Here is a 26449-nt window from a genome sequence, read left to right on the forward strand (position 1 = left end):
CAAAACATATAAAAGGCTTTTTTTATAAGCATCATAAGACAAAGAAATGTACCCGCATGAGTCTATTGCTCTCAATAGATCTTCTAAAACCATTGGGATATAAAGCAATCGTCAGATTTGAGTTGTATTTTATACATTTAAATAAAATATCATCACAAGAAATGCAGACGTGAAATACCCCAAAGCAGCAGCCTTGCAGATAAAATGAACAGTAGCAAAATGAAGACGATTTATCTTCATGGACTAGAATGCTTGACCATGAAGCAAATTTTATAGACATTTGGACCCCAAAGCCTATCCATTTAATCCTAAATCTGACTTCACTGAATGAAGTTGATCTGAACAGGACTTGCCCAATATATCTCAATAGGAAGAGAAAGAGAGGTACGTGTTTAAGACATACAATAGTAAAGAATATATGTACTGGTAGCTCAGGGTTGAACTCTGGAGTCCTTGGTGCTCTCTGAGCTTGGCTGTTTTCGTGAAGACATTTCATTACCCAACTACGTAACATCATCACTGTGAGTGAATATAGGGTTTGCTCCCTATTTGTATACAGTACTACAATACGGGTATTTAAGATACACCGTTTGATCGGTATAGTTATATAAGCAACCCAGTGGCAACATGCTCCATTGTGCCCCTCAATCATTTCCCTTGGCACCTACAAATAAGTTGTCTGTAAGCCTTCTCAGTAGGTGAACAGGTTTGCCTAGGTGGAAAACATGTTCTTTGTGCTATCCTAGTTTTAAGTTATTTCTTGCAATGAGACAGCCACCAGCATTTCTGACAGCTGATATTTAACTTTCTTAATTGTTGTGATTTTTCATAGAGATCTGAAATTAGATAATGTAATGTTAGACTCTGAAGGACATATTAAGATTGCAGACTTTGGCATGTGCAAGGAGAATATGAGTGATGGAGTGTCAACAAGGACCTTCTGTGGGACTCCAGATTATATTGCACCAGAGGTATTTATTGTTATGTACCATGCTCATAATTCTTCCAGAAGATAATGTACTTTTGAACAATCAATCAGTGCTAGATTTCCTAACATGATTGTTTACTGTTGATGAAGGAAATGAGAAAGGTGATATATGTTGAAAAACTTACTCAGGTTTCCTGCTGCTCTCCAGTTAGTAAGGAAAAATGATGGGGAACTGGATGAAATGACTATCACTGTCAACTCTGAATTGAACCTAGTTGAAGCCATCTTTTGTTGCTTCATGGTTGCCACATACGCTGGGGGGGGGGGGAAGTAAATGTCTTGGACACATAACAAAGAGCTCTCCCATGGGAACCAAGGTCATCCCAACAGGTGTCAATTGAAGGAGGAAAGAGGTGACCAAGGAGTCCACTAACTGATTTGATTGGACAGTGTGACCTGTGACACATGGGGAGGAAGGAGACTGGGAGTTCTAGCCTTCTAGTTCTCTCAGCCCAACCCACCTCACAGAGATGATGTTAAGGTTTAACCACAGGTAACAAAGTTTGTAACAAAGGTTGTTAAAGGCAGAATAAAAATAATTCCTTTGTCAGAGGAATCACTAATCAATGAGAAATGGGTTTGAAAAAATACTTGATTTCAAACTTGAATTTACTGCTATGAGATCCAGAACTCTCTAAATGCACCCATGTAGTTTTAATCAAAGGATGCATTTGACTAATATGAGTGCAGTAGCACAAACGATAACTATCGTTATAATTCCAGAAAATGTGCTTTTCATTGTAGCTTTCCATAAAGCCTGATCACCCAATTTAAACTATGGTTCAGTACTGCTGACAAAAAAAAATTGCTGCTGCTTCCTTAGTGGGAGCTGAATATATATTTAGTACTGATATATCTTAAGGGTCAGTTGGTGACGGTGGGGGAGACATCACTAATATTTGTTGCTGTGCAAGCTCTATAGACAGTAGGCAGAATCAGATGCTCCCTTGGATCTATATATTAGTTCAGAATCCACTGAGTAATTGTCTCTTTCAGTGCCCAGGTTCATCCAGGATGGCTAACCCAGTGATCCACCCCACAATTGGATGATTTCCCCATTGCACCTGAGTGATGGCAGAAAGGCCATTATTTTGGGCTTTCATTTCATTTTCCATTTTCCCCTCTTTCTGGAGCAGATGAAAAATCAAATCCATAGTGGTAATCCAGCAGACTTTATAATATTATCATGGGCAGCAATATGCTCATCCATTTTTGCCTGTTTATCTCTTCTTCAATGTATAGAAGATAAAGTAAAATAGTTATAGAGACAGGTTTTCTAGAGAGGTCTCATTTTTGCTGAGACTTTCTAGGACATTGTCTCTACTATGGTATAGGAAAGGGTTAGGTAATTTACAGTATGTCCTGGTCAGCTGTTCAGATAACATAGTCAACTGCAGAAATAGAGTCATGCCAAACAGATCCAGAGCTATTGGGACAAATCTAGTTTCTTCAAGTTTAATTGGCTAGGCCAGTTCTGGAAACCTGTTTCCCTTAAAACAATTAAGTTTAAATACCACCACTTCAGACACGGTACTTTATAGTATAAAAATATCCATGATTTCGGTATCACCCATTAAAAATAGGTTTACTTTAATCCACTGAACTATTAGTGTAGCTGATGTTGTATAGTGGTACACTTAGATTTCTGTTTTTCAAAAACAGATATTTTCAAGATATATTACTAAATCTTTTTATTGGAATTCACAGATTATTGCCTATCAACCATATGGAAAGTCAGTGGACTGGTGGGCCTATGGAGTACTTTTATATGAGATGTTGGCTGGTCAGGTAAGAAAGGCTAGGTACATTTCATGAGGTACGCCTTAAACAATTAAATGAGTTAGGAATGAAAGACAAAATAAGACACCGTAAAAAACAACGGTTAATAGCTAAATTTCAGGTTAACAGACCAATTGAATATCCTCTGGAAATTAAAACTGCAAGATTTCAGTGATACAATGGCTATGTCCATGCATCATCTAAATAATATTTTGTCTTAAAATATGATGTGAACAAATCAGTCTTGAAGATCAGGCGTCTTCAAACTTGACAATTTTAAGACTTGTGAATTTTTGCTGGCTGGGGAATTCTGGGAGTTGAAGTCCACAAGTCTTAAAGTTGCCAAGTTTGGAGATCCCTGTTGTAAATGAACCAGATAAATAATCTTTAATTTGTTGACCAATTCCTGGTTTCTTTTTTCCTTTTTTTTAGCTACTCTTTGTCTTGCAACTCTTCAGATCATGCGGGACAAAAGCTAGAAATCCAACTATAGTATTTTATTCATATATTGTTCCCAATCCCTATGCTGGCAACAAATTATATTTTCAAATACTGTTAAGTACTGAAGTATGATTTACTCACATAACCCACACATTAGCACATCTCACATTAATTAAAAATAAACAAGCCATATTTGTTGCAAGCTGTCTATTAATAGAAAAATAACTGATAGGCTTCATTTGTGGAGGATGATAGATGAAGCTGAAAAGAAGGCCCCCTATTAATTTTATTTTTTTCAAAGATCATAGAAGAAATAGACTTTGAGGAAGCTTAAAATAAGCTTAGGATCATACACAAAAATACAATACTCCAATTAATTGGAAATCCTTTAGAGCTTGATCATAATCTGCTCTTTGAATTATACCCCAAAACAGACAATGTTTCAATTTCTTTCCCTTCATATAGTTACTGTATAGTCAACAGCTCCTTTTAAAAACTTGAGCAGCTTCTTTAGATTGAGATTGAGAGGGTCGGAACACAGCATTGTGGTGACATTGGATTCCAAAATTCCAGGTAACTTCATCTAGGGACCGCAGATGCTAAGCAGCAGGGAGATCATCATTTCCCAACAGTCAGGGCATCAGATATGAGGCCAGCAGCACACTTGGTGGGACCGCCAACTAAAGCTTTTGATGTAGCATAAAACATTGTCTCTTCTATTCCCACCCTCCACCCCACCCCCCCAAAAAGGGAGGGAAGGTTCAGTCCTACAACTCAACATAATGTTATCCATCCTTCCCCCAAACTCCTATCTTCTCCAGTTAGCTTGATCAAAGGGTAATCTGAGCCAGCAGGAAATAACAATCTGCTTTTGAATAAATGTTCAGGGTAAACATTCATTTTTTAATGTCGTGTCAACCTTGCTTTCTTTGAACAGCCTCCATTTGATGGCGAGGATGAAGATGAACTCTTCCAGTCAATAATGGAACATAATGTTTCCTATCCCAAAGCAATGTCCAAAGAAGCTGTGTCCATCTGCAAAGGGGTAAGGTTTGTTTATTCTATTGATTACTGCAGTCAAATGACCATATCAAATCAAAACATGTTATTGTCGTAATAAAGCAAAATAGATACAATGTATAAAGTTGCTAAAAAGGTATTCAGTAAAATGCTTGAATGCATTTGTTACCTCTGCAATTAATCCTAGTCCTTTAGATGACTTTAGTTATGAACTTGTTAATTTATTTATATCCTTTAGTTATATCAGCTGCCCCCAATTAGAAGCTCTAAATACTGATCCAGAGATGGGGAATATGGTTGTCTGTCTCTATTTAAAGCGACATATATGCATTTCATTTCTGAGTACAATATTCAGTGAAATCACCCATATTTTAGTATAGAATCTAGGAGCTCGAATTGTGTTCTTTCACTGGCTCTGTGCCAGACCCATTATTAAGTATTTTTTTTTCTAAGTGGAATGTCTTTATTCTTGGCCAACCATTTTAGGAATTTAATGCCAACTTGAGCATCAATATCCAAGTTCTTCTGCTTGTAAGGTGCACTGATTTGAGATGTTATTGTATTTATTTTGAGTCATATAAATTTATGATTGCAATATTTTAACATTTATCAGTTACTGTCTGGGTAAAGTAAATTTTGATATTTCATTAAGCACTGTTGCAATAGAATTGGCCTAACATATCTGGATTTTTAAAAAAATATTTGTCACTTGGGTTCACTTTTATAGACTCAAAATAGCTAATAAAATGTATTCCTCCCTAAGAACCATTTTTTTAAATTAAAAAAAAATATTTTCAGTTCTCACTAGGTGCTGGTGAGACAAACGTCTTATACACTACTGATAATGAAAATAGACCTTTTGTCTTTTTTTCTCTTTTTGTGGTTCACACCAGATGATTTCCTTAACAAAAACAGATATTGCTTTTGTTTGAAAACATGGATAATGGCCGTGCTTCAGAAAACATTTTTTAATACAAAAACTACATATGTGTGAAAAGGGATGTTCATCTTACACAGTCTTATTGGTGATAATGTAGTCCCAACTACAAAAGTAATTTTTTTAAACTTTAAATAGCATGCATGTTTTTCATGATTTGCTCTGTAGATAGCTATCTTTCTCTTTTCCTTTTTGCTACAATAGTTAAAGCTTATGCTTTTAGAATGATATACGAGAGAAAAATTGTTTTTGTATCTAAGAAGGACATCTATTTTTATATAACAGTGGGAAGAAAAAGGTCTATAAATATACATCCTAGTAAGTACTTTTTCTAGCAACCATTGTCTAATCAAGTGAAGATTTTTAAGTGATGGTAGTGAGTATTTCTTTAGTGCTTCTGGGTTGATGAAAAAAATTGAATTTCTAGCAAAATGATAAAATCTGCCTTTAATCTGTATTTAGACAAAACAGCACCCAATTTGGAAGGTAAGAATATAAGTATGAATTATAGACATTTGGATTACAGCAGCAGATGTTAAGGAAAATAAGATGACTTTATTGACTGTGTCAGGAGTCCCCAAACTTGGCAACTTTAAGACTTGTGGACTTCAACTCCCAGAATTCTCTGCTGGCTGGAGAACTCTGGGAGTTGAAGTCCAAAAGTCTTAAAGTTGCCAAGTTTGAAGACCTCTGGAATGTGTGCTGCTCCTCTCAGTCTGAAAAATCTCATTGTATCCTTTATGTGTTTGATTTCCAGTTAATGACTAAACACCCTGCCAAACGTCTGGGCTGTGGGCCTGAAGGAGAGAGAGACATTAGGGAACATGCCTTCTTTAGGAGAATTGACTGGGAAAGACTGGAGAACAGAGACATCCAGCCTCCATTCAAACCGAAAGTGGTAAATGACATAGACAGCAATGTTTCTTTCAGCATTTGGTGTCTGTGGTCTCATAACAAAACCCAAGTTTTATTTTATTTAGTTATTGTCTTTTCAAGTCAAAAAGTTCTTAAGCAGATGCCAGTACTGCTTATTATACACTCAAAACAAGTATAATAAAATTCAGACAGAATTTAAAAACACCTCTTGGAAGATACTTAAGAGCAGGGGTGGACTGCTGCAGGTTTGCATGGGTTCAGGCGATCCTCTAGCTAAGGATCTGCCCAGTTTGGCGAACCCGCAAATCCCACCCCTAGCTGGCCCTGCCCACCCCTCCCCTCCCAGGAGTCTCCATGTGGCCTGTTTGGGATGTCAGGTAAGTACAGGGCCCATACGGAGGCTCTGGGAGGGCAAAAAATGGGCTTGCCAGAAATTCCAGAAGGCTGCAAACAGGCCTGTTTCCAGCCTCCGGAGCCCGAGGGAGGCCTCTTTCGCCCTCCCAGAGGTCGAGGAAATCCCTTGGAGCCTGCTGAGAGTGAAAAATAGGCCTCCCAGAAGTTCCAGAAGGCTGCAAATGGGGCTTGCATGGTTTCGGGCAATCCTCTAGCTACAGATATGCCCAGTTTGGCGTACCGGCATATTGGCCTGTTTCCAGCCTCTGGAGCCTGGGGAGGCCATTTTCACCCTCCTGGGGACTTGAGAAAAACCTCTGGAGCCTAGGGAGGGCAACCCCCCCCCCCCCGAACATGGTGCAGGAGGCCAACTAGGCCTTGGGCACGCCTACCCAGCAACTGGATAGAGAACCTGTTGCTAAATGTAGTGAAGCCCACCCCTGCTTAGGAGAATTGAAACAGCAGCTGCTGAAAGGAGTCAGCAGTCTGAAGAGAGAGATTCAGACCCAGAGCATCATCAGAAGGAAGGTGTATTCTCTCATGTTGCAGTCCTCTCACCTGTAACCTAGAGAAGGATCCCAAAAGCAGCTCTGAATTACAGAAGAGGTTTATGCAATAAGCTCAAGCAGAAGAAGCAAAATTAATCCTTTCAAATCCCGTGAGAGATCCTTGTAGTACGACCTAGGCAGAAATTATGCAGGAATAGGTTGAGTGGAACTTCTATATATGTATGTACGAGCTTGAAGCGTTCTGGTGAAAAATGTGTCCCATTGGATAGCACTTCAGCATATCTCATCCAGCAATTTTTTTTCCAGTGTACAAGCTAGATAGTTTCATTTCTATTTTGATATTAATCAAAATAAAAGGGCTTTGTAAATCTTCAGAGATTGGAGATTGGCCTGTGGTGCTAACTGAATAACAAGAGTTGGAAGAGACTTTAGAGGTCTTCTAGTCCAAACCGCTGCTGAAGCAGGAAGACTATACCATTTCAGATTAATGGTCTTCTTAAAAACCTCCAGTGTTGGGGCATCCACAATTTCCTGAGACAAGTCATTTCATTGATTAATTGTACCCACTGTCAGGAAATTTCTCCTTAGTTCTAGGTTGGTTGTCTCCTTGATTAGTTTCCATCCATTGCTTCTTGTTCTGTCTTCGGGTGCTTTGGAAAATAGGTTGACACCCCACTTCCTTGTGGCAGCCCCTTAGATATTGGAACACTGCTATTCCATGCTATCCCATGGGATTAGTACTTAACTATATATTGGCCCTTCATGCTATCCCATGGGATTAGTACTTAACTATATATTGGATTATTAATAAAGTCTTTATTATTATTATTTATTATTATTAATAAAGTCTTATTCTTTTAAAAATGGAGTGGGGATGTATTCCATATCAGTTAGTGGAATTAATGGGTGCCTTCTAATCCATTTGTATGCAGTCATCCTTTTTTAATTTCCTAAGTGAGATTGGCTTGAAGTTGTTATCCTAAAAGACCTGTCTTATTTGATTAACAGATGGCTGGGAGTGTAATAGGAAATTGCATAGTTCAGAAAGTGTAGTTTGGGTGATGTTTTCCACTTTCTCAAAAATCTGTCCATTTAAATGGTAGCTCTTGGATTCAATTTTTCCTTTCCAAGTAGTTAGACTTTTTCTGTTGAAATATATATGATTTGACATTAAAAAAAATCCCACATGGACATAAAGCACCAGTAGCAATATATTTCTAAGATTAAGTAGTACTTATATTTTTGAAGAGTTTGATCAAATTATTTTTCATATAATCACTAGGTACTTGAAGCTATTTTTTTTCTGCTTTAGTGTGGGCAAATAAAGTTGATCTTGAATTACATTTTGTACCAAGATGGGCTTTATAAAATGTTGGGAGGAGATGTAATACCATTTTAAAAAATGGAACAGAATAAACTGGGGATGTGAAAGAAGTAATCTGTAAAGCATTTATTTTTAGTATGTGGGCTGGAATTCAACCATTATTCCCATTATGTTAAAACCTTTTTTGATTGCTATGAAGTAGTTTGCCCTTTGAAAACACAACAAAAATCCATAGTATGTATTATTCGAACCATTTTGCAGTTGATTGCTGCAACCAGAATTTAAGAGAGTGCATTTGGCAGAAAAATAAGCATGTTCATAACAAAACTCCCTGCAAGACAGCTGTGAGCAACAGCAGTTACCATTTCATGTATATTTCCCCACCAAAATGGAGTATTGTCCTCTGAATGCCAGGGTTCCTGTTTGAATGTTAGACTATTATAGCAAGAACAACCCGGAGGAGAGCACAGTCCGTATATAAATCTACCATCAAGGATCAGTAACTCGAAACAAAAAGTCTGTGAAATTCATTTTTAAAGGATTTTAAAATTATGGCATTGCATGTTTTTATATTTTATATAAATGAGATTTGATTTTATCTAAAATATAATATATCTTGAAGTATTTCTGTTGAAATTATTTTCCTATGGGAAGAGCCTAACCAACCAGGATGGAGACATTTCTACCACCCATTTCATTTCATCTCACTTGGTTTAACATACCACCACCCCAATTTATATAGACTTACCATGATTCACCAGCCTGAAATGTTTCTGACTGGTAATAGTATTCCCAAATAACTGGAATGCAGAAATCTTACAATATAAATATTTTGTGCATACATAACTAGGTCGTAGAATGTACATTTGAATAAAGATCTGTAATGTGCAAATAAAAATATTGCATATGAGCTCTAAATACATTCACCATTGTTGAACCAGTCTGCAGAAGAATTCTTACTTTTCATATTCCCAGTCACCAGGTTTAGTTTTCATCCACCTGAATGTAATACCTGAGACAGTAGTGACTTTTAGTATCAAGAATATTATTATAGCCCTTTCATTCAAGACCAGAAAATGTGCTTCCCCTCTATGATCCTCAGAGTAGGTTAAGAGTTTTTAACCTCAACCTAGCTTCTGTTTTACTTAAGCTTGCTTTCCAATTTGTAATTTTTTTTTTTAATTGCAGTGTGGCAAAGGTGCCGAAAACTTCGACAAATTCTTTACCAGAGGACAACCAGTATTAACGCCACCTGATCAGCTGGTCATTTCTAACATAGATCAAGCAGATTTTGAAGGGTTCTCCTATGTCAACCCGCAGTTTGTACATCCCATGTTGCTGTGTGAAGTATGAAAATAATAGACTCAGGAAAGCCCTCCTCCCCATTGGGAAATTGCCCTTATCCCTGGAGTTTTTAGACCTTTGCCTTGTTGATTCCATTCAGGTCTGGGAATTGTAGGGGTAACAAGGAAGGGAAGATGCCAAGGAACGTGTGGACATAGAAAATTACCCAGTGTATTTATCTAGGAATCACTGATGCTTATAGATTACTGCTAGCCTTTGTCATTTTTATAACTTTGACTATTTTTCTCTATCTCCTGTACCTCTGAAACTTCTTAAACAGTTAATAATGAATCTGAGACTATCATGTGGGGTTAAGGAAAGAAGAGATGAAAATGTTGAGTTGACTGAAGAATAAGGGGCCTTGGGGGGAAATGTAATAAAGGGAAATCCAGAAAATTTTATTCAATATTACAGTTGGCCAGATCTATGATAAAAACAAAGATATGAACAAATAAGGCTCATAAAAGTTTTTAAAATTACTTGATCAAGGTAAAGGTTTTGTGTAGGTTTTCAATATAAAGTTTTCAATATAAAATAAAAATTATGTGCATAGGATGAATACTAACTAGACCCTGTGATGAACTAGCTCCAAGGTAAAACTGCATAATACTGATATATGTATTATTTTCAATCTCCATGAGATTATATTATGATCCAGGGTGCCAATTTGCTATTTAATTTACATCACTATTCAAGTTTATTGTAAAGCCAGTTTTAATATTTTATCCTAAATATTTCTTAACTGGGCTCTGAATCTACACATCCCTAATGCTTCGATTTATACTTATTTATTTAGTTAATTGCATGAATGGAATATAAAAAGTGTACAGTAAATTAATAGAGATGTAGAATTCAGAGTCAAGCCTGAAATCGTTAAGGAATGTTTCTAAAAATAATTTCAGCTTTTAACAGATTGGTTTAGAATACTTGGAACCACAGAGTGAAAACGCAACACAAGGTTTCTTCAACTGCTGTTGGAAGCTGTTGAATACATTTTTGAATATGCATCATGCAATGAATTTTGCATGTTTAATGAACAACATTAAGTGAATCTATATTATGAGTAATTGTATCACCTGTGATACATATAATACATATTATAATAAGACATAGCTGTGCTAGATGAGGGAAGGTTCTTTGGGACGAACTTTTTAGCAACAGCTTAATGTTTTACAATTTTGTTCTGTTTAGGATTTTTAAAATTCTGCACCTTGTTGATAGTTTAGGGAAATCTGTGCTCTTCTCTGCTTATTTGTATGTAGTTCTACTGCTAAATTATCTTAAAGTGCAAGGAGATTTTGAGTACAGTGAACACAATGCACACACATGTGCAAAGTTTACCCATTCCCGGCTAGTATGAGGAGCTGCTGGTGCAGGTTGGGCCAGTTCCCCTCATTTCTTGCTGAAAAACTAAATCAATTGTTTGATCTCAAGATGTTTAAAAAACAGTTATGAGGATTATTCAAGAACTTGAGCAGGAAATTTGGAGAACAACCAGATACCTGTGCTTCTTTTTTTTTTTTTTTAAGTATGAGGCTTTCTTTCAAGAGGATGCTGGGCACTTACTACATATCTATTACTTTGAAGCAGGAAAACAATATATTAGAGCTATAATCAGATATTTCATAGAATTTTACTCCCTTGCTTTTAAATTAGTTCATTTCCTCCCCTTCCCCCAGTATTTCACTTAAATTTAACCCATTTTAAAGGTCATTAAATAGTGGACCTGAAATTCTTGCATGTAAATGTGATAGGCTTTTCCTAGTTACGTTTTTTTTCTCTTCATTTCTGTACATTTAGCTTCCAAAATATGTGCATGTAAGTCCCTGGATGGCCCATCTGCTTATCAGTTTTGCCACACAAAAATGCATTCCCAAAACGAAAAATATTCCACAAAATTCATTAGAAAATGTTTCCAATTGTATTTGAAGATTTTTTTTTTCATACCTGCTTAGAATGTGTGAAAATCCTCTTCGGAAAACTCTTTCTTTCCTGTGCATATTCATTTTCTCCAAGGATCTAGGCAAGGGTCATTTTATTTTTATTTTTGCCTTTCTTTTGCGAATCTTTAGGATATAAAAAACATGCACAAGAAGCGACAAGTGAACAGAACACACACAGAAGAAAAGTTTTCAATGTTTTCAGAATTTATTAGAAAGGCTATTTTTTTTTAATACAGGCTGTCAGAAGGCGTGCAATCATGACAAAATAAGCCAGGTCCTCATACATGATAGCATGTATTTTCCTCTATATCTGTGTGCCAAAAAGTATCTGTAGGAGTGACCCTAAACCTAAACCCCAAATAAACCCCATATAAGCTGTGAAACAAGTGTGCTACCTGGGAAAATTGAGGATACTAGTTTTAGATGCCATGTTGTAAACCGCCTAGGTATGATCACTCTGTGAGATAGGCAACCATATACAAATTCAATAAATAATTAATAAATCAATAACAAGCGCACTGCCATCTCTCTAAACATGTAATGAGATTTTTGCATGGGATAGTTAATAGTTTTGGTAAGCTTTGTGCTGCGCCTTGTAAAAAATATCCCTGTTATTGTTACACTTCTTAGTCCAATTTCTATATTTAGTGTTCCAAATGGACACAAAGAGATAAATAGGCCTGCAAAAATGCACCGCATCTCTTGATCAGCTGAGAATCTACTAAAGTAGCCATGCCCTTGGTGAAAACCACAGCACCAACAAATATCTTAAAGCAGGAGATATGCATGTTGTTAAGTAGATGTAAAATTGGAAGTTGCAGCAGCGTGTGAGAGCTCTGCAGAATTAGTTTTCTTTAATAGTATAAATACATTTAAATATAACAAATATTTATACTTATAATAACCAATATAAAGAAAGCAGTCATTAAAGATAAAAATATGGAACATATTAGATAAAACTTAACTGACATCTAGTTCTCTTTGCCTGTTTTTCGTGACATTGCCAGTTTTATAAAAAGTTGTCCACATTTTGCTTTTTTTAAATTAGGCTGAGCCAGAGCCTAATGGAAAACCTCTGGGGCACAGAACAACTCCCAGTCCATAAACTGGGCATTTAAAGCTTTATTTCATTCAAACACACTTTAAGTTACTGGAGAGATGCATCTGTCAGGGTAATAATATCTGGGGGAACATAATGAAAAATTACCATGAACACCCTAAGTAGAAAACCTTTCTTCAAGAAACTAAGGATTTTGTTTATAGAATATCCTAGCTTGCTTCAAACACTTTCAGTAGATTCAGTGGTGGGATTCTACCGGTTCGGCCCGGTTTGGGAATTTTGGTAGCTCCGAAGATCTGCTGAGATTGAACTAGTTCGCTCCGGCCTGCCCACTCGCCCCTGGGTTATACTTATCTATATTTCCTTGATTTTTAGCCCAGCTAAAAAACGCGGCAGAGTGGATTGCTATGGCTCAGCTGTTCTTTTGTGAACTCTGCATGCGTGCGCAGCATGCGTCAGGCATGTCAGGTGCACAAAGTGCGAGCTCAGCGAACCGGTTGTTAAACCAGCGGGATGCCACCCAAGTAGATTGCTTTGTATGTAAAGCAATAACACTGCTATTAATAAGTGCCAACATTCTGCATAACATTTCCACAGTGAAAGAAACAAAATGCCAAGTTCCTCTTGTGCAAAATCTGATGATTAATTTATTAAGTCTGGGATATTTGAGTATCTTTATCAAAATGAGATACTGTGACATATGATGCAGACTCTCAAAATCTGGAGTATAGATTTGCAACCACCAAATGATTTGTTGCAAAAATGTAAATTATGTAGATTTGGAATATATTACATGGGAAATAATAATTTCAATTAAATCCAATTTAATTTTGTCCCAGCATATTGTTTTTCCCCCTAATTCCTATCAATTTGGATAGCATAACTTCCCCACTACAAAGCCCTCAAAAGGCTGCAAAGAAAGGAAAGGCCATTGCTGAAGAGGGCCCTGATTTGCATGTTGAAAGGCTGTGGTATCATCTGCCTCGTTTCCAGAGAATATGGAAACAATTCCTAAATAATTGTTTTGCAAGTGATGGGAAATATTGTCACTCTTCTACCCTAGAAAATAACTACCGTAGCTCCTAAAGCTGGCAATAGTAGACTAAATAGACCAGACAACGCACCGCATGTTCTTATCCAAGTATTAGATAATGAGAAATTAAATTTTATTTATTAAAATTAAATAAACAAATGTGAGAAGTTGCTTAAGAAGGCACTTATGTCAAAATAAACAGAATAACAGAGTTGGAAGGGACCTTGGAAGTCTTCTACCCCAACCCTCTGTTCAAACAGGAGACCTTACACCATTCCAGACAAATACTTGTCTAATCTCTTCTTAAAGTGATCATAGAGACTTAAATGTGTATTAGTTGCCATAGACAGTAATAATAATATACACAATTTATGCTATGCAATTATGTTTTGATCCCCTGTCCAGTGTTTGTTAGATGTTCATTGGTGTTATAACAGATTCAGCAGCCTTCCCCACTCCTCTGCCCTCAGTCTAACTGTGATGTTATCGTATCACATCTTGAGGGAACTGAAGTAGGGAAAATAGCTCTACAAATGGAGTTGTCTTCTTTCTAATTACCTCGGTTGACAATTCATAGCTGATGGCAAGAGCCAAGATAAGAAGCAAACAAATAAATGCAACAAAGCTACACGCGTGCACACACACACACACACACACACACACACACACACACACAGAGTATAAAAATGCAACACAGCAGTGACCCAGATAATCCCTATCCTATGAGACCATCGTTCTTGCCTCGTACTTAATAGCCATTGATTCTAACCTTTGGCATTTTATCCTTCAGTTAAGATGTTGCGTTGAACTGATGGGAAGTCAATTGAGTCATCTATGGGGGACGAAGGATCACAGTCAAGATGGTGATAGACAAAAAAACAGAGGGTTTTGATCGCTTAGGCAGGCTGCCTTCTGTACTTTTTTTTTTTTAACTATGAAGATGCTTTTGTGCTCCATATCAGTACAATCAATTGCTGACTTGCTGCAGTATTAAAAAAAAATTACAGTATAGGAAGGCATGCTGCTTAGGCCCAACTGCTTGTTCATTACATGGGTATGTTCCCAAGAATTGAGAAATCCTCCTTGTCTCTTCCTTGTAAAATGGGAGATATTGCAGGTCATCCTTGACTTAAACCCATTCATTTAGCGACCATTCAGAGTTACAAAAGCACTAAAAAAAGGTGACTTATAACAAGTCCCTGTGCTTATGACTATTGCAGCATCCCAACATATCAAAATTCAGGCACTTGACAAGCACCATGTATTTATAATGGTTGCAGCATCCTTGGGTCATGTGATTGCCATTTGTGACCTTCCCAGACACGCAAAGTCAATCTGGGGGAAAGCCACATTTGCTTAATGGCCACATTAACTGCAGTGATTTACTTAACAACCATGGCAACCAAAAAAAGATTATAAAGTCAGGCAGGATTCACTTAACAACTGTCTTGCTTAGCAATGGAAATTCTGATCCCAGTTATGGTCGTAAGTTGAGGACTACCTGCACATTCAGCTTTGCCAAACAAGGTTTTGAAAATTAATTGCAAGCAGTCTATTAAGATAAGAAATTGACCAAAATGCCTTTTCAAATAAAATGCCTAAAGAGCTTGGTGCACAAGATGAATGAGCATAAATTCTGAGGCTTGCAAGGGAAATCCTCCAAATATTAGTGCAGCGGCATAATTATCCTTTTTACACAGAGCCGAGGTGACGCAGTGGTTAGGGTGCAGTACTGCAGGCCACTTCAGCTGACTGTTATCTGCAGTTCAGCGGTTCTAATCTTACCGGCTCAAGGTTGACTCAGCCTTCCATCCTTCCGAGGTAGGTGAAATGAGGACCCAGACTGTGGGGGCAATATGCTGACTCTGTAAACCGCTTAGAGAGGGCTGAAAGCCCTATGAAGTGGTATATAAGTCTAATTGCTATTCCTATTGCTATTGCTACACAGGTAGAGAAATAATGGGTGGTAGCTCAATTCAATAGCTTCTTGGGCTTCCAAATTTAGCTAGGAGCAGTTGTGGCCCTCTGGGTCCTCTCACAAGACCAAAGTGTCATGCCCTGAGATTGTCCTGTTGCCAATAAAATGACTATATTGGAAATACATTTTGGGCACCATAATTAGGCACACAAGAAACCACCTTGCTGCAATTCACATTTGAAGGCATTCTCAGGATCCAAATGGCAGCACTTTTAAAGGATGTGGCAGATTAACTTCAGCATTAAAAACTTAAATAACAGTGGAAAGATGTTGCTCTCTTTTAAAAGAAACCAGCAGTTTCAAACCCTGAAGTTTTGGAAAGCATAACTTACATCATTGAGAAAAATAATCCAGGAAAGTCTTGACCTATACGCTGAGTTGGCTTATCTTTGTGACAATTCTGACCTTTCCCTTTGCATAATTGGTCCCTAAGGAATTGTCCTAACATTTGAAAAAATTGACCATTCGCCATCATAATTTAATAATTCAGTTAGCACATACAGTCCAGGTTTATAACAAGAGGATGATTGGGCTTAAAACACAAGTGTTCCCTTTTCCAAATCCTGGCAAATGTGTATCAAGCTTATTTAATGCATTTTTGAATCAAGTATAATTTGAGAAAATATTAGAAATTTTCCTTCCCTATTTCCTGGACCTGGGGAAGACTTGCATTGTCATATCAGAGATGAAGGATGGATACAGGATCTTGCAAGATCAATCAGTCTTTGATCATTAAACAAATACTTCAGTTTTAACCATAATGCACCTTTTAAAAAATACAATCAACAGATCCATGCACACATTTTAAGGCCCCTCTATATTTTTCAGTAAGATAGGAGAAATTATCTTCGTTACATAATACAAATGCATTCCTTGTTAAATTTATGTAGATAAATATGCACATTCATTTGCTTTAGGCGAGGTCTGCTGAACAAAACTGCAATACTTTTTGTCTTTGGCCAGTCCCACATTACTCTAAAGCCTTGTATTTTTTAAAAGGCACAGGATGTGGAGGTGACAAAATTTCTTAAGCAGAAGGGTAAACCCAGAGCAGATGTTGCTTAAGGTTTTTTCTAATGAAAATGAATTAACCCAACAAATAACTCCATTACCAGGAGCACCTACACAAATGCACATTGCACAGATCCCATATATTCCCATTCTTGCTGTTTCCCTATTGCTGTGAAGATGCTTTAATTCATGAAGAAGAGCCCAGCACATTCAAGCTCAAAGATTTGTCTGGTATGAGACTTTGTCCCCACAAAAAAGCATCGGTCCTTAGCAATTAGTATTAAATAAGAAAATAAATGAGGTATTGAAGTCAAATTGGGCTGTTGCTATTAGTAATCATTAAGAGCCTCACTCCCCATGAATTTTTCTAATCTCCTTTTCAAAACAATCAGCCTTGGGTGTTGCTGCATCTTCTCCCACATTCCATACTTATATTTGTGTTGTGGGATGACTTTTCTTTTTGTCCTCTATCTCCATAAATGGTGGATGCTGATAATATGCTCTAATATTTTGAGGGAGGAAAAAACAACCATGTCTCCCTAATCACCTGCTTCAGCTCCTGAGTAACTCTAGACACCTCTTTCATCTCCCACCACAAAACAGTTTGGTTGCTTGGGCTTCTCTATCCTCCTACTAAATTTGTAGGAATATTTGATTTAAAATCTGAATGCTGGATTGCTGGCATTAAGACACTTTATCATTGGTGCCATAGAGTTTGTCCTTGCAAGGCAATAGTCGTGGCAAGTGTCTCCTCCTTAGCTCTCTAAGTTAGACCTGCTCTAATTAATTTAGGCCTCTCCATTTGCTTTTTAAACCCTTCAGATTTGGGTTTTGTCTCAGTATCTGGTTCAGGATGGCTTTGCTAGAGGAGGGCTTTACAATTCCTAGAATTTAGCTCCTGAATTAAGTCCCTCAAAAGCAATTTATAGGGACTCTAATCCCTTTGCTTTGTTTTTAGTTATTAACTAATTAAAGAGTAGCGCTTCTCCTCACCCAAGTGCTTAAGTTCTGTGTGTATTTAACTTCCATTTTGCTGCTTTGTCAGTCGGCTTTCTAGAAACCAAAATAGATCAATCAACATAGCAGGTAGGTTTTCCTGTTTGGCTTAACAGTATGTGGAATTAAAGCAATCTTTATTTGACTGAAGAGCTAAGACTGTATACAGTATCATCAATTTAGGAAGCATCTTTTCACAAATCAAAGTATTGGTTCGACGTCAGAATAATCTTGTATGCAAAATGAGACCGACGGAACATCTTATAAGAATACACTTTTGTAGGTTGCCCAAAGTAATACTTTGATATAATTATGGCATCACCCCAGCCCTCCCTCTGCCCCTCTTTCCTGCCCCCTGTTTACTCCAGAGGGATCTGACCAATGAATGTAGGAGCACAACTCAAGTGCTTAACAGAACATATTGGGCATGGGCTGCTTGTGAGTCTAAGCTTATATTGCATGAGTCAAATGTATTCATATCCATTTAAGAGTCCCGAATCAAACTTTATACGTCATTTTAGAGATGAAATATTTTATTTTCAATATAGAAATTGGGGGGGGTGAGGGTGGGAAAGAATGAAATTATATTGAGTACTAAATAGTTATGACAGCTGTCATTGCATCTGTAAAATGTGTTAAATTGCAAAAATTCCATTGCAATTGTTTTCAAACCACCCTTAAAAACACCCCCAATTGTTTATTTGCAATGTAAAAAGCAAATCCAAAATCACAATATCTGAAATATTTAAAATTGACAGTGATTTAATGCCACTCATTGTTTTATCACTTTATCAGTAAATAGTTGTTTCAATGAAGCTTGGCATGTATACCACTTTATAATGCCTGCCATTAAAAGGTGTCTTGGGATATGAAAATATTTGCAGGTAGTCCTCAACTTACAACAGTTCATTTAGTGATCGTTCGAAGTTACAGTGCCACTAAAGAAAGTGAGTTATGACCCTTTTCCACACTTACAACCATTGCTGCATCCCTTGGTCAGGTGATCAGAAATTGGATGTTTGGCAACTGAAATGTATTTATGATGGTTGCATCATCCTGGGGTCATGTGACCACCTTTTGTGACCTCCTAACAAGCAAAGTCAATGGGGAATCCATATTCACTGAACAACGCTGTTAGTAACTGAACAACTTCAGTGATTCATTTAACAACTGTGGCAAGGAAGGGCGTAAAATGGGACAAAATTCACTTAGCAACTATTGCTTAGTCAATTATGGTCGTAAGTCGAGGATTACCTGTAGTGGAGACAATATAGGTATTTTCATAGCTAAGTTACAAGTGTGGGATCTAGGAATAATGGACTCCTTTTTTTCAACTCTGCCAATGATTCCCTTTGTGGCCTTGGGCATGGTATGAAACTTTCTGCCTCAATTTCCTCATTTGTAAAATGGGGATAATAATTATTATCCTCACAGTCTACTCTGAGGTCTGTTTGGTTATTATTCTTGCTGCACTTCTAAGGTTAAAAAAACCAAGTATTAAATTTTTTAATAGAGAATCCAACAATTTACATATTTTGCTGAATATGCTGTACTCTTTGTACTTTTTTATACAACTTTTAATAGTACTAGTGGTAAAAAAAAATGCATAGCCCAATATGTGTCTCATATATGATCTGGAATATTTTAATTCTTGCCAAGCAAAGTTCTCTGCAGATGTTGCAAGATGCAGCGTTTGCTAAAGTATGAAGCAGTTTTTCTATTAAAGGGGTTCAAACTTTGCATAGGCAAAAGCATAACAGAGTGTTCTAGCATGTTGACCGGATCAAGAAATTGGACATCATATATTTTGAGGCAAGATTTCATGAAACACAGAAGTTGGGAGGATTTTTGAAGGATTTTTGAGGATTTTTGAAGAAATTAAATCACTTTATTTCAAACCATAAGCAAACTGCACATTTACATCATCATAAAAATTAGTGTGACAAGACAAAAAAAAACTGGAGAACTCAGTTTTGCTCAGAGGTAATTGGGTGTCTTCTGATCATTGTCAAAGATTGATTTGATTATTCTCAACAACTAATGTAAAGAATATCATACTGTGTATTGAGAGACAGCCTGAATCCATTTTGATTTGATGTCCAAATTTTTACAAAAATCACAGGGAATTTCTCCTATGCAAACCTCATGACAATCTCTGTGAAAGAGATTTTGGGGTAAAGTATGCAAATAACATACGTACATCCACCCGTTTTTAACAAGACACCTCTTCTCCCCTGAGTGTGCCTCCAGCTTTCCACTGCAATCCATCTTTCCATCTTAGGGAGTGATTAAGCCTTTTGCAGAGAGCCAGTTTGGTATAATGGTTATGGCATGGAGCTAGAAACCAGGAAACTGCAAGTTCTATTCCTGCCTTATGCACAAATCAGCTTGGACCAATCACTTTATCTCAGCCCTAGGAAGGAGGAATTGGCAAATCACTTTTGAAAAACCTTGCCAAGAAAACTACAGGAATTGGCCCAGGCACTCTGAGAATCAGACATAATTGAACAAAAAAAGCAAAAAAGCTTTTTGCAAGTACAGACACCTTTAACTCGGTCTGAAAATCTATAGATGCACCCGCACCCCTCCCTCCGCTCCAGATCCCATGTGGATTGGAATCAAAATGTTAACTTTAACCAATTCATGACTATCTCATTTAAGATAGACAGTTGCTTATACTTAATTATTATACAGAATTTAAGTCTAGGATTTGTTTCTACTGTAATCAATGCCCCAAACAACAAAACTTCAGAGCTTTTATTTCTTTTTTTTGCTTAGAAGATGTACACAATCCAATTTAATAAAAAAATGTAATATAATTTTTGTCAATGTAAAGTCTGAGATCCACGTGCCACATAGAAGGGGGTATCTTATAGCTTCTCTGCTATGAATTTTTTGCATGAAAGAATGAGAACTCATGATATTTGCTGTGTCCTCGTTCTCTCTTTGGACAAAAGTCAAACCAAGTTTTACATTTTATATAGGATACTATTTTAAGGCTCAATATTTCTATTTGGAAGACAGAAAAATGTTTTCTAACTATTTAATAATCGCATGGTACTGTAAAGTAAATGGAAGGCCATTCATTTGCTGGGAGAAGATGTTTTTAAAAATGGACGAGACTAATGTACAAATTGTTGCACTTTTTCCTTAAATTTAATAATTAAACTTTGCATGATTTTTTTTTGTTAAATAGTAATGATAGTTTGAAAGCAAGTTGAGTATGAATAAAGATACTGACAATTATTTTTGTAGAAGTCTTTCTTACTTCAAAGGTTTTAGCAGGTTGCTGGATTAATCAGTGAGGATATTTCAATTTTAACTAGATGTTTCTTCACATGCTAAAAAAGTCTTTTTGCATAATTGTTAATTATATGAGAACAATCCATTCCTTACCTGGATATGCTCTAGTGGGAATACAAACTCATTTCTGCTTAGAGGTAACTTCACATTCAATAATCTGCCTGTGCCATATTTAAAAATGGGCTTGGAAATTCCATATGTGTAATGCAAATATATACCCATCTGATATGTCCCTTATTCTTTGCAGAAATATATGTTTTTATTATATGATGGCAATCCATCTAGGATCACCAGGTATTATTTCCAGGGACATCTGAAGATGCACAGACTAATACCATATCAAAATAGAGCACAGCACAATGAAATTAAAACTAATTACAACTATTCATGTTTTACATGTTGCCATTATGAGTGGGTAATTTCAGATTCATAATTGCTTACCTTTGGATATTTTCTTAGCCATCGTGCAAGTGATAGTTAATATGCAGAAGGAGCCATCTGAATGTGAAGTATAGCCTAGGTTCTAAGCACTATTACGTGGAATCAAAGTTAATTTGATTGATGCTTTGCTATATACCTGTAAAATTATTGTCATAAATGTTTGCATTTTACATTTAGAAGCTTTGTCTGAGAGCTGACAGCTAAATGGTGTGATGGTGTAAACCATCATAGGTAAAGGTAAAGATTCCCCTTGCACATATGTGCTAATTGTTCCCGACTCTAGGGGGTGGTGCTCATTTCCGTTTCAAAGCTGAAGAGCCGGGACTGTCCGAACACGTCTCCGTGGTCATGTGGCCGGCATGACTAAACGCCGAAGGGGCACTGAATGGTGTTACCTTCCCACCAAAGATGGTTCCCATTTTTCTACTTGCACTTTTACATGCTTTCGAACTGCTAGGTTGGCAGAAGGTGGGACTAGTAATGGGAGCTCACTCCGTTACATGGTGCTAGGGATTTGAACAGCCAACCATTCTGACCAACAAACTTACCCTCTTAGCCACTGACCCATCGTGTCCCTGTATACATTTGTGTATGTAAACCATCATACTAAGAATTCTATAATCAACATTACATTTTTTTTAGTTCTGCAACTGAGTAAATATCCTGTTTTTTATAGATCAAAGAGGTATAATCTTTCTGGCCTCCCATCAGATTGATTGGGGGGGGACTCAAAATTATGGAACATTGTTGCTGATTGATGTAATAATACTGACAATATTGAATGAGGTGGTGAGATAAAGATTTCAGTTCCTATCAGCCAGTTTCTAGATACTCCTTCCCCATCTGAATTACTGGTTGTAACTATATACAGTATCTAAAATTATTAGATCCTTATAAAACTCTTCTGAAGCTCAGCTTATTAAGAAACTGGAGAACACTGTTTTATATCCTTGTTCTGGATCTTTTCAGTGTTCAGCTGTTTAATTATTTTCATTAGGGAAAAGTCATTTGTAGAGATGTGTGATTATTAACAGATCTATGGAAAACTGCTGCCAAAGCATAAAGGGGATTGCTATCTAAGATCTTGCTAAGATGTGAAAAGCACAAGACCTGATAAAATAAGAAGGGAATGCATTATTGACACGTTCTTGTTTATTTGAGACATTCTGCCTGATAAATATTGGGATGAGTTATGAAGCAGAACGCATGCACTTGAATTTAAGAAAAGGGGTTGGGGCTCAAACTATGAGTTGTTCCCTGAAAAATGCCACCATCTCACAATCCATGAAAAACGAAAGTAACCTTCATTACCCATTCATTGTTGCCTGGCTTTCAGATAAATTCCATTAGAAAGGAAGCACGTTTTATGCGGCAAAGAATGATATTCAGATCATCTCAGGTGAAGAGCAGAGAAAATCTTTTCCTTTTAGCAAATTGTTCTTTCCATTCTGATGAGGGTGGAAGCTAATAAGGGTAAAGGTCTTTGGATCTGGGCTTTGATGTAGGTGGTAAGAATGTGGCCTGTAACTGAGTTGGAGAAGAAGGCAAGTGAAAAAAAGAAATGGTGCCAGACTTGTTTGGTGCCTGAATTGGAAAATAATCTATGGCAGAGGTCCTGAAACTCTTCAACTCATCAACCTCTTCATGAAGTTTTAGATTTTTCATTAATCCTCAAACATCATGAAAATAATTTAATGAATACTATTTTAGAACAACAATGGATAAAACAAGGATAGAGAAAGCTCAAAAAGCAATCTTCAAAATGAAAAAGGTCTTCTGCAGTCACAACATAAGCCTAAGATTACTCTTGTCAGATGTTACAACTTTTCTATCCTGCTCTATGGAGTAGAGAGTTGGTCTCTGACAGAAAGTCACTTGAAGAGACTAGAAGCATTTGAAAAGTGGATTTATAGGCAGCTGTTACGTTTAAATTGGCTTGACAAAATCAGAAATGAGGTGATAAGCTGCCTGGGAAAGCCAAGGGAAATTGTCAAAACCATAAAAAAGCAAATATTACAGTATTTTGGACATGTGATGCAACACCCTGAAAAATATGTCATACTTCACTTAATCCTCCAAGGAAACATTGAAGGCAAACACAGTCCAGGCAGAAAAAGAACATCATGGCTTCAAAATCTAAGGGACTGGTTTGGACAAAACTCAGCAGCACTTTTTCATGCAGCTGATGATAAAAATAGGATCGCCAATAGATCGCCAACATCCAATTAGAGATATGGCAGAAGAAGAAGGAAGAAGAAGAAAAAGAAAAAGAAGAAGAAGACTGATCCCTTTAGAGAATCCTGACCTATGGAATGAGTTTCTCTTAAAAGTTTGAGGGAAAGGGTTAAAGTAATAACAGAAATTCCAGCAAATGTTTCTGTTTCAAAATAGAGAACATAGGCAAATCAAGGCTGTCAGTTTCTCACACCTGCCCTTGTGTTCTTCCAACCAAAGTAGCAGGAAGCCTAGGTCTCTTGAGAAAGGGAGTCAGCCTACAACTAGAGATTGCTATGGAAATGGCTACTAGTCACCTGTACAGTTACAGTGCTGGCATTGAGAAGTGTCTCCAATTTATCTATTCAAAGTACTTGGTGGCGATGCAAAATTTTAAAAAGTGGAAGATAATTGAAATCTAAAACTGAATTCAAAACCATCTTTCAAAATCTGGAAGCTAGATTTTAAAGCAGAATCTGCACAACCTAAACCAGTAGAACTGCAACTGGACCATGGATCAGCTCCAAACGTCGTTTTAAGTGATAACAGTAATAATGTATGGCAGAAAATAATTAAATGTATCTATTTTACAGTCCAGCTCATGAAATATTTTGCCTTCGGTCCAGTCCACTGTAAACATGGTCCTTGGCAGAGCAATCGAAAATCAAGCCTGGGCCTTGGTTGAAGACAAATTATGCATCTCTGTATTGCACAATTATAATTGCTGGAATTGGGAGAAAACCTCTCAACAATCTGTTATGCAGATTGTAATGGAAATTGTTCCAAACCCATAAACCTCAGAGCTATAGAGATTTGAATCCTGACTCTTAGACACTAGCCCCAGAAATGCCATTTTATAATGTTCATATAGTATATCACCTTGATACTGTCTTTCCCATTTCATTTTTTGAAAGCTTTTGCCTTAGTCACTCTTTCTGCACTTTTAAAGAAAGTCTTATATAATCAAAAGTCCATTAGAAGCCATTACCTCTTAAATTTAACATCTGATCTCTGCACCAATGGCTACGGTATAGTTTTGCTCAAGGTTTGAGAATGAGGTGTTTTTTTTTACATTGGAGTTGACTGTGGCTAAACTGTTCTTTCTCCTGTATTTTAATAGTAATTCAGCTTCTAAGAATGCAAAGAATTGAGCATTCCACACCTAAACTGATGCCAATGCTACTTTTCTTCAGAAGAGAAAATTATGATTAGTTTAGTCAGATAATGTCATATTATCTTTCCCTTTGGGAAAAATATTGGCTAGGCTTGGTCAGTATTGAACACTTAGGATTTTTTAAAAGAATTACAAGATCAGATGAATTTAGGAAGCATTTGAAATTACAGAATTTGATTGCTTGTTTTTTTAAGGCATTTTGTTGCTGCGTCATGCTTTCCTTTCCTCTTTGGATTTCAATCAGCAACATTTGTGGCATTATCTTCTGCTCAGATACTGACATCTGAGGTTCAAGATCAAAATGCTTTATGGCATATGGGTTTTAATGGCCTGGCATAAGCTGCCATTTTTCTGGCATTTATAGTGAGGGAAAAGGAAAAAGAAGCTAAATTGTGATTTTAAATGACACCTGTACTGTCATGAGCACTGATCTGGCTGCTGGCAGGGATTTTGTGGGGAAATGTAAAGATACCAACCCCATTGGTCCAGTCTAGTATATAGGGGGTGAGGACTACAGCCCTGGGGCAGTGAGGGACAATCAACTATGCAGTTGCTGGGGGACATGCTGCAAGTCAACCTAAAAATTGCAGGGAAGAGGAGGAGGACGAGGAGGAGGAGGAAAAGCAGGAGGAGGAGGAGGAAGGAGAGAAGAAGAAGAAAGAAAAGGAGGACAAGGAGGACAAAGTGGAGGAAAAGAAAGAGGCGGAGGACAAGGAGGAGGAGGAAAAGAAGAAGGAGCAGGAGGAAGGGCAGAAGAAGAACGAAGAAAAGGAGGATAAAGTGGAGGAAGAGCAGGAGGAGGAAGAGAAGCACAAGGAGGACAAAGGGGGAGGAGGAGTTTGCACAAAATGGAATGAACAGAATGGGTGAAGAGAAAGGTTGGAGAGAGAAGTTAAGTGTGCAGAGCAGTTAAAAAACGAGTTTCCCTAGAAGAAGGGAAGTGGAAGGAGGAAGGAGAGCTTCATTCAAGACCCAGAAACAGGAATGGGGCCTGTGGCTGGCTGCAAGCAGCACCACCTGAGACCCCAAAGGGAAAGAAGGAGACCAGCTGTCAGTGGAGAAGCCCTGGTCTCTGGGGAAGGACTGGGCAAAAAATCCTGTGAGAGCTTCTTCCTTCAATAGCAGGGGTTTGGCTGAGGAGGAAGTCAAGTTGCGCTGACCCCATAGTAAAATTTCAGCCACTTCCCTTTTTTCTTTCATTCTCCTTATCAAGCCTCAAAATGGTGGGGGGGGGGGGTAGAGAATTAGAGGGGGAATAGATTGACCCCAGTTGAACACCAGTATGGTGTTGTATGTTTCTCTCATAAAATACTTGCTTTAAATACTGTCCCTGTACAGTTAAAAGCATAAAAGCCTCCCCTGTTGTGTTTTCCAAGAGATGTCATTCAAAAAGAACCCTCTCACACTACGATATGCTTAAACACAAATAAAATTAATGACATAAGTTGCATTGACTTTAAGCAACCAAGCCTGATTTGATGAAAAACAGCTTATTTAAGTTACCAATTTGCACAAGAGGAAGTTAGTTTTCTAATAGGACACTCAGCGTGTCACCATTTCTCACTTTTAAAAAAAAACCTCTTAGAAATAACGCCTTGTTGCCAACCTTGTTCTAGGGAAGGCCATATGTTTCGCTAGAGTTTGCAGCTTTTGTGCGCTAACACATGCACATTCTGGCAGCTGTG

General features: G+C 37.3%; 1 protein-coding gene across 2 annotated transcripts in view; it reads left to right on the forward strand.

Annotated features, from left to right (window-relative positions):
* The window catches only part of PRKCA (protein kinase C alpha), a 199571-nt gene extending 178693 nt beyond the window's left edge, over positions 1-20878 (forward strand). For both annotated transcript variants that reach the window (XM_087710223.1, XM_087710224.1), the window contains 5 exons: positions 833-971; positions 2696-2776; positions 4146-4253; positions 5923-6063; positions 9456-20878. In XM_087710223.1, the coding sequence (XP_087566349.1) occupies positions 833-971; positions 2696-2776; positions 4146-4253; positions 5923-6063; positions 9456-9620 (634 nt within the window). In that variant the 3' untranslated portion in view covers positions 9621-20878. The remainder of the gene's footprint in view (positions 1-832; positions 972-2695; positions 2777-4145; positions 4254-5922; positions 6064-9455) is intronic.
* Positions 20879-26449: the final 5571 nt, after the last annotated feature.

This window comes from Thamnophis sirtalis, unplaced genomic scaffold (assembly GCF_051295495.1).
Source record: "Thamnophis sirtalis isolate CommonGarterSnake01/CBP01778 unplaced genomic scaffold, rThaSir2_p1.2 scaffold_3, whole genome shotgun sequence".
Lineage (NCBI taxonomy): Eukaryota > Metazoa > Chordata > Lepidosauria > Squamata > Natricidae > Thamnophis > Thamnophis sirtalis.